This window comes from Eschscholzia californica, unplaced genomic scaffold (assembly GCF_041429995.1).
Source record: "Eschscholzia californica isolate CP2 unplaced genomic scaffold, dmEscCali1.0.p SCAF_1, whole genome shotgun sequence".
NCBI classification, from domain to species: Eukaryota; Viridiplantae; Streptophyta; class Magnoliopsida; order Ranunculales; family Papaveraceae; genus Eschscholzia; species Eschscholzia californica.
Window position 1 is genome coordinate 78,021,918 of NW_028238198.1, and position 9,916 is coordinate 78,031,833.

At 37.6% G+C, this 9,916-nt stretch overlaps 1 protein-coding gene across 1 annotated transcript; it reads left to right on the forward strand.

Moving 5' to 3' along the window:
• Positions 1 to 368: 368 nt before the first annotated feature.
• On the forward strand, positions 369 to 9,916 carry LOC147569460 (PH, RCC1 and FYVE domains-containing protein 1-like). The gene is made up of 9 exons (XM_086655948.1): positions 369 to 1,190; positions 2,215 to 2,301; positions 3,880 to 3,969; positions 4,099 to 4,185; positions 4,281 to 4,400; positions 5,511 to 7,613; positions 7,702 to 7,848; positions 8,514 to 9,061; positions 9,537 to 9,916. Exons 1-9 carry the CDS (start codon positions 1,125 to 1,127, stop codon positions 9,685 to 9,687), a joined length of 3,399 nt encoding a protein of 1,132 aa, XP_086512074.1. The 5' UTR covers positions 369 to 1,124; the 3' UTR covers positions 9,688 to 9,916.

Below are 9,916 nucleotides of genomic sequence, written 5' to 3' on the forward strand. Positions count from 1 at the left end.
AAACTTAAAAATTCATTAAAAAACTTAAAAAAACCTAAACTTAAAAAAACTTGAATAAAAAAACTTCAAATTTAAAGGTCCGGGACCGCTCCCCGTTGAAGCTGATTTTGAGGGTCTGAGCCCGGACCCTTAAATTTGAATAAAAAAGTGAATTAAGGGCCCTGGGACCGCTCCCCATTGGACTTGCTCTAAGGATGCTAACATATGGACACCTATAAGTATCTTTCACCCATTGTACTCAAGAGGTTATTCCAACATCCAATAAACAATAGGCCATTTTCTATATCCACAACAAATATCCTTCAACAAAAAAAATAAAAATATCCACAACAAATATAAATATTATAAACCTCATTTATCACCAAAATGAATTTTACTAGGTGACGAATTCATTTTATTTGAGCAGTAACACATCTTACTTACTAATCCCCGTTGGCCCATAATCCACCTAATTAACATGGTGCCGTTGAACTAACATTCTTATAATCCCATCGAGTCTAGCGATTTACAGTATTTTTTGTCTTTCCATTCGTCACTTCTATCAGATTCATGTGTTTCTTTCTCATCTTTGACTTGTACTTTGACACGCGCGACCACACCAACTTAATAAATCCCCAACTCTCCACTTTCTCTCTCTACCGATTTTTTTCTCACACCAGTCAATCACTGGTTTTCCGACGCCGACTTCAGTCTTCACCCTAAAAATTGTACCAGGAGACCTCTTTTAACTTCTCATTACCTACCTGTATCTCGTCGGAAAACCACATTTCTCTCTTACTACTTCAAAAACCCGGTCAACTTTTTTTTTTTAAAATTATTTTTCAACTCTTGTTATACTCGTTCAACTGAAAACCACGACTCGTTAAACTAGTACTTCAACGTTTTCTCAATCAAGTTTCTTGAATCTGATTGGTGCTTAGAAAAGATTTGATAGATCTGAAACTGAGTAACTTAGGGTTGTTGTTGGTGTTGTTGAACTTCAATTTGTTTTCTAGGTTAAGAATTTTGTTTTTTATGCTGGAATTGAAGATTGATGGTAGTTCATAAACAAGTTTGTCATCTATGATGACCGGAAGGTTACAAAGATCGATGCGGGTGGTGATTTCTGAAGTTTCTCACATGGAATGGCAGATCTTGTTAGGAACGGTAATGCTGTGCGAGATGTGAATGCTGTGCGAGATGTTCATCAGGTAATTTCTCTCTCTATATTTTGTATACCATGAAAGTCTCTTGATTTCGTTTTCTTTGATTTCTAGTACTTGAGGTTTCATTTGAACTGGATTTTAGGTCTTTTGAAGTTGCTTGAAATTGTGCTAAATTATTAGTAACCGGATTTGTGTACGGACTTGAATATTTGGGATGGATGAAGTTAATTAGGCGTTAATTCAGGAAGATTGATCACTTGGTTGATAAATTTGGAGGATATAATTTGTACTATATTATGATCTCGGAAATCTTGAATTTTTATTTTACTTAAATATTTGGGATGGATGAAGTTAACTTTAACTACATTTTAAGATATCTCAGTATGATTTATTGGTTTCCGTTTCTGTGCAACTACAAGAACATTGAACTAAGCTTGTGATAATTGAGTTATGTGGAGGCAGGATCCAAAAGCGTTGGTGTAGAAAAGTACGTGAATTCACGCGTTTAGACGTCGACGGATTCAAGAGTTCTTCTACATGTTTTATTTTTATGGAGAAATTAGCTTACATTTCTTGCTTATTCTGACCGTAAAGCTCAAATTTCTTCTTCTACACACTTTGCTCTCCAGGAATTAAAATTTGACTGTAACGGAGTATAGGTAAAAAGGGTTGCTACTTGGTGGGAAAGCTTTTGTCTCGCGGATACTGTTTTGAGTGTTCAAGATGTTTGTGGTTTAGAAACACCTTAAAAAGGGTAAATAAGGGTCGACTTTTGGATTTTGAAATCTCTACCTTACTCTTTAGGACTGAAGTGAGCGCCGTGAGGCAACTAGGGGTTTAGAGCATATTGGGTCCTATATGTAGTTCACATCATTTAATCAATTAATCTCTGAACATGTTTTCACGAATATACGATGAAAGTGAACCATCCGCGCTGTTCTTATTTATGGTCATATTGGTACTAATAAAACTTAATATCTGTAGAGTCTATCTTCTGATGGTTATAGTGTTCTTTAACTTTCACAGTTTCACCGCAAATATGCTTAATTGGATCATTAACTCTCCACAGGCTCTAACTGCGCTGAAGAAGGGTGCACAACTGCTTAAATATGGTCGCAAAGGGAAACCCAAGTTTTGCCCTTTCAAACTTTCTAGTGTAAGTTTAGCAAATTTCGTACATTGTTGTAGCTTGTTTTATCTTGTGTATTTTCTGTGATAAACTATCCATACTGTTTCGATTTAATCACAATTTTTGATAATTGTCAACACTTAAGTAAAAAATACAATATTTTCATATATTTTAAAGTGACAAATGATATGTCTCCAACTCTCCATATATGTAGGTTATATCTAATTTTAGAACGTATTATTTGAAACACTGATGGAATAACTAATTCGAGTTAATGGAGTTTTTCATGCTTTACATTTTGTCCTCTCTGTATTTTACAAGATTTCTGTATGGTTCTTTCTGTAGAAGTCCATTTTTGAATAAGTTTTTCATGACGTACAAATTAGTGAGCTAAACATGAAGGCCTTGTTTGGTACAATTTATTCCAGGTTCAGAGCTAAGTAGACTAAAGTGTTTCTGTAAGAATCCCTCTGGTATAATCATAAACATTTCATTGGTCATGAGGAAAGGAAATGTTATCACCGATAATATTATTAATAAAATGATCGAGTACTAAAGCAGTAACAAAATTACCGACTTGGTGAATTAACAATACATTCCGAGAAATTACATTAGATTTTGATAAGCGGGAAAAAAAATCAAACATAGATTCATCTCTTCATGTGGGGGAGGAGAAAGCAGAAACCAACTTCTTAACTGACATTGCATCGAATACTCTCCGAATTTCTTTGAGTCATTTATTTTTTAATGGAAACCGGTAGTAACCATTGTTGCATAAACAGTGCCCTGAAAACAGAAATCTTTTGCAATTGGTCAAACACCTGCTGCATGGTCGGACGACATCTTGAGTGTTTTGAAAGAAACCAACAAATTATGGAGTAAGGATTAGTCTTGCATTATTGATTATACTTACCGGAGCCATATTAGATGACAAAATTCAACGTTAACTTGTCAGATAGGAAGTTTGGGGATAAGGTTACCAGATACTCTCCTCCACCCTACGTACCGCGTACCCGATTCACCGTACCTGAATTTCGTACCCTTTTTGGGTGGGTTCGCGATCCAGTACCCCACAATTAGTGTACCGCAATTTTTAGTCTTAATTAACCTAAAATCTTTGTAGAAAACTATAAATTCGACTGATTGGGTAGTTAAACCACAAGAACTTTTTTAATTGGCTTGTTAGATTGTAAGTTTGATGGAGAAATGATGTCTAAGAGTAGGTGTATCTATTATAAATGCATCATAGAGAGTATTTATTGTCTATGAAAAATAGTCCAAAACGTACTGAACTTGAAAATGGCGTACCGGAGAAGTATACTCCTAGCGTACCCGATACTCACATGGTAGCGTTCCGCGTACCGGTACCGGCACCACGTACCGGAGCGATCCGCGTACCAGGTAACCTTAGGGGTTGTGAACTTTCATCCTTCTTGAATCTTTTCTGGATGAACATGCACTTATCCGAGAACATTCTTTATTTGTCACCTTTATAGCATTTGGATCTGTCATCAGTAACTCAGTTTTGTTTTTAAACTTATATTTGTTTATGCATTTTGATCTCTTCAAGAGCATTATATTGATAATATTCGTATCCATAAACAGGATGAATCATTTTTGATCTGGTTCTCGAGAGGTGAAGAAAGAAAATTGAAGTTATCCTCTGTCTCAAAAATTATCCCTGGTCAAAGAACTGTGAGATTTTTTCTTTTGTTATATAACTAGTACTAGTTTACTGTTTTACTGTGTTGGTTTCATCCTAATATAGTGAAATTTTACTAGCAGATCTTGCACTAAATCTTAAAGTGTTTTGTGATGTGACAGTCCGTTTTCCAACGTTATTTACGTCCTGAAAAGGAGTACTTGTCATTTTCTCTTATCTACAACAATGGAAAACGTTCCCTTGATCTGGTAAGAGTGAGCTGCACGAGATATTATTTATACTTTTGTTACTGCCTGAATTCTGCTAATAATAGCTGATCCGGAGTTAATACACTTTTTCTTAGATTTGTAACGATAAAGTTGAGGCGGAGGTTTGGATAGCAGGTCTTAGAGCATTGATATCAGTGGGTCAAGGTGGACGTTCAAAAATTGATGGATGGACTGATTGGAGATTCTACTTTGATGTAAGCTCATAACAAATTAAAACTAACTCAAACATGATCACTTCCGAGTGTTGATACATCAATTTGACCAGTAAATAAATGGTCACGATATGCATGCACCTGGACTTGCAATATTATCCCAATTAACATACTTGCCCAAATGTAAGAGGCAATCACATTATTTTAGCTTATAACTTAAAGCTCTTCATTAGGGAGAAGTTGGAATGTTGTCAACCACACGTTCTCTGCAATTTTCTGTTTCCGGAATCTTTTCTGAACAGTTTAATTGCCTGTTTAAGAGTCTGCATATGAGTAAGTGACTCCCTAACTTAGTTACTTGAGGGAAGTCTTTGTAACTGTTTTAATTCTTTATCAATAAATATTTATTTGCCATTTCAAAAAATGTTACTTGTGGAAAGCTGTATTTGTTATCTTTGTGCCCAAGTTTAAGGATCCGTGTTGGATAATTTAGTAAAGATTTAGGCTTTTTGTGGTTGTGAACCGATTGCTTTTCCATATTTAAACTATTATTTTGGCACCCTGCCTCCCTGATTTCATGCATTTTTCATTGGTCATAGTAAACTTAAATATCGTGGCATCTAAATGACAATATTCTATATAAAATATACCATTCATATTTTTATTTATATGACTAATTTATCATATACAAAGATATAATATATATCAGAAAGTCATCTTCAAAGATGGTAAGCTTGAAACAATCAATTCAAGGGAAAGCTTGAAACAATACAAATTTTAAGGATTGAAACGAAAGTACTCCTTGAATGTGTTGTATAATATAATGTAAACTAAATATAATTTGCTGTAACTAACTGAAGCACTATGCAAAGGCTTAAATTTATCAGTTCTCAGAAACAGTTTAGACCTCCAGGCTTTTTCTTGGGCCAGACAACTACAGGTAGTGCACTATCGATGCCTATTTCTTGTTTAGAGATAAATTTATTTATTTATTTTCAATCAGAAGCAATGGAATATTCGTGTCAGGATCTGTATCTGGGTGTTGCCAAACCTATTTAAGTCATATATTGATTAAGTACTTCTTGATAATTACTAATTAATTGATTGGCACTTCGTTTGTGATCCATACTTTCATTATCTGTGTTGTTTCAGGATAGCAAGGACTTGACATCGAACAGTCGAAGTGATAGTTCTGCCAGCAACATACGAGATAGTAGCTCTCCTGACCCTTCTGTTATTATTAACACAGACAGTTCATCGAAAAGTGATCTTCCTGAGAAATTTACAGAAACCCCACATGTACTTACTGAACAAATAAATATGCAAGTGAAAGGAACTTCCGATGCTTTTAGAGTGAGCGTTTCAAGTGTTCCCAGCACTTCCAGCCATGGTTCTGTGCAGGATGATTATGATGCATTAGGTGACGTGTACATATGGGGTGAAGTTATTAGTGATAGTCTCATTAGGGTCGGGGCAGATAAAAATAGTACTCCTCTGAACTCAAGGATTGACGTACTTCTTCCTCGACCCTTAGAGTCTAATGTAGTTTTGGATGTTCATCACATATCCTGTGGGGTCAAGCATGTTGCGCTAGTCACGAGACAAGGAGAAGTTTTCACTTGGGGAGAAGAATCGGGAGGACGTCTTGGCCATGGAGTTGGAAGAGATGTTATTCAACCTTGTCTTGTTGAATCCTTAGCATTCACAAATGTTGATTTTGTTGCCTGCGGAGAGTTCCATACTTGTGCTGTGACCATGGCTGGTGAATTTTATTCATGGGGCGATGGAACTCATAATGCGGGGCTTCTTGGTCATGGTACTGATGTTAGTCATTGGATACCAAAACGGGTCTCGGGCCCACTGGAGGGACTTCAAGTAGCTTCAGTTAGTTGTGGTCCATGGCACACAGCCTTGATAACATCAACAGGACAACTATTTACATTTGGTGATGGAACCTTTGGCGTCTTGGGTCATGGAAATCGAGAAACTGTTGCATATCCGAGAGAAGTAGAATCCTTGATGGGGTTGAAGACCATTTCAGTTGCATGTGGGGTATGGCACACTGCTGCTATAGTGGATGTAATTGTGGCGCAATCTAGTTCAAATATATCATCAGGAAAATTATTTACTTGGGGCGATGGTGATAAAAATCGTCTAGGGCATGGAGACAAGGAACCAAGGCTAAAACCCACATGTGTTCCACCACTTATTGATTACAATTTTCACAAAATCTCATGTGGCCATAGTCTAACAGTTGGCCTGACCTCATCGGGTCATGTTTTTACCATGGGAAGTACAGTTTATGGCCAGCTTGGCAATCCCCTTTCTGATGGAAAAGTACCTTGCTTGGTAGAAAATAAGCTCATGGGTGAAACTGTTGAAGATGTTGCTTGTGGTGCATATCATGTGGCCGTGCTTACATCAAGGAACGAGGTTTACACATGGGGAAAGGGAGCTAATGGGAGATTAGGTCATGGTGATATCGAAGATAAAAACATACCCACATTGGTAGAAACTTTGAAGGATAGACATGTTAAATATATTGCGTGTGGGTCAAACTTCACCACAGCAATATGTCTCCACAAATGGGTTTATGGGGCAGAGCAGTCACAGTGCTCAGGTTGTAGACAAGCTTTTGGGTTTACGCGAAAGAGGCACAACTGCTATAACTGTGGACTCGTGCACTGCCATTCATGTAGTTCCAGAAAAGCTTTCAGGGCAGCATTATCGCCTAATCCTGGCAAGCCCTATCGTGTCTGTGACTCGTGTTTTACAAAACTAAACAAGTTGGCAGAAGCCAATGGTAGTTACAGTAAGAGGAATGCCTTGCCCCGACTTTCAAGTGAAAACAAAGATATGTTGGATAAGGCTGAGATAAGATTATCCAAGTCCTCTGTGCCTACAAATGTTGATTTGATGAAGCAGTTGGATACCAAAGCAGCTAAACAAGGGAAGAAGGCCGATATGTTTTCTCTGGTTAGCTCGACCCAATCTTCCTCTGTACCACTCAAAGATATCTCTTTCTCCAATCCAGTTGATGTTCGTAGAATAGTTCCCAGACCAGTTCTTACATCGGTAGGTCAGTCAAGTATTGGTTCGAGGGCCGTGTCACCGTTCTCAAGGAAATCTAGCCCACCCAGATGTGCAACACCTATTCCGTCAACAGCTGGGCTTTCTTTTTCTAGAAGTATTTCTGATAGCCTGAAAAAAACAAATGAACTCTTGAATCAAGAAGTGCAAAAGTTACGCTCCCAGGTAGATTTAAATTCTTTTATTTTTATGTTTTTTTTTCTATTTGCAAGTCAAGAGTAAATGCTGACTGAAGTTTGAGGTTCTGGTTTAGGTTGATAGTCTACGGCAAAGGTGTGAACTTCAAGAATACGAGATGCAAAAATCAGCAAAGAAAGCTCAAGATGCTATCGCGTTGGCTTCAGAAGAATCTGGCAAATCTAGAGCTGCAAAAGAAGTTATTAAATCTTTAACTGCACAGGTATTATTTTCTTATGCTTAAACTTGATGTGGGTTCCCCGAGATATCAGTTCCTATAAATTTGGTTACTGCAATAGTTATTGATGAAGTCTTAAATGTGCACGAGTCTACTTTACTGTGATGAAATTAGCTGGTCACGGGAGTAAGAGCTATGAAAGTAAGACAATAAATCATAGGTGATGTTCTTCAACTGTATGGCTCGTTTGTCAGCAATACACCAAAAGTAGTCCTGTCTGAATTTCATGTCTTTCTGTATTCTTAAGTACTCTGGCGACAGGGATTTGTTTAGACATTAATTGGTGATACTCGTCGGCCTATTGAGATGAGCGGAGATAGGATCCTGACTAGGCTGATTTCAAATTCTCCGGTCATGGAGATGTATTATAAAAGTGCAAAAACCACCCAAGGCTGTAACCGTGTAAAAAATAAATATGAATTAGAAACATTGAAATCACCTTTTTCAAGGTAATTTTTGTTATCGAGTTTCTGAAATTGCTGCTTACGTGAAGATTCATGCTTACCAATTTCATCACCTACCCTGTCCTCCGCTCGTCTCACTTTTGTTACTCTGATACTTTTCATTACAGTTTAACTCTGTTCATTCATTAGACAGTCTCCTTTCTCTAATTTGGAATTATAACGCTTTCCACTTTGAATATTACTCAGCTTAAAGACATGGCTGAAAGGCTCCCGCCTGGGACTTACGACAGTGACAGCATTAGACAACTTTATCTACCTAATGGCTTGGATACAAATGGAGTTTATCAGCCTGAAGCAAATGGAGACCATCACCAGAAATCAAATGCACTTTATGGCCCTCGGCCGGGTTCTTTAGTAGAGAATGACTCAGCTACAACAAATGGAACGTCGGGTCAGACACCCCATATCCCGTCTGTCACCGATAACAATTCTAATCGACAAACCCAGGAACCTGCAAGTTCCAGTTGGAAGGACGATCCTATTAGTGCAGTAGAATCAAATGGTAATCATGAAGGAGTCTATCCAGGTAGCAGTGCCAGACTAGTTACTGCTGATTCCAAAGAACCCGAGCCTATCCCAAATGCTGAGAACAATATAAAATCAAAGTCTCCAGCATCGGCAGCTAACAATGATCAAATTGATGCAGAATGGATTGAGCAATATGAACCCGGTGTTTATATAACTCTCGTGGCTCTCCAAGATGGAAGTAGAGATCTCAAGCGAGTACGCTTCAGGTCGGTCACATTATTTTCTCTCCTCAATTTCAACCTCAATAAAAGTTCCTTCTGTTTTGCCTTTATAATGTACTTAATGATTCTTCTGTTTTTGTTCCACGTGATATAAAGATTGTGTCTGGACTTGGAACAAAGTTGGGTTCGTCGTGGCACCCAACTGATTAACTTGGGTATAGGATTGGGGTTAGGCAGCACCAATCCCATGTAGAACCTTCGAGTTAGATGTTATATATACTATGTCAAGTTTGTGTCCTATGTATAAAAATAGAACTATTTATGTACAAAGTTATGAGAACTTTGCCAGAGTTGCTAGGCTCGGATTCGTGGGATCTGGGACTAGCCGATGTAATGTATGATCCCAAGTGAATCCCGTCCCCAACTGCTTAGCTCCAACTGAAGTTCCAGAGCATTAGATAAAATGGAACACGATTAGTAACTCAATTTTTTTGATAATTTTGGGTTAATTTGTTTGCAGTCGGAGAAGATTCGGAGAGCACCAAGCGGAGACTTGGTGGTCAGAAAATCGTGATAGGGTATACGAGAGGTACAATGTTCGCGTATCGGACAAGTCACCAACTGCCTCGACAACACAGTCAGGCTACAGAATGAATGACACAATCCCTTAAATCTCCTAATTCTTAGAAGCAGATTCTTCAAACAGAAAGTAACTTATCTCTGTTTCTTTTTTTTCTTTTTCTTTTTGGTGTTCCTCTGTTTTCCTTTTGATGTTCTTTTGTAAGTTATTCTGCCCTTAGTTATACCTACCTATTATACTGTAGTGTATATATAGTCACTAAATTATGAGATAGTTTGTTTGGGCAGATAAAGAAAAAGTTTTCCTTTTTTCTCTTTCAA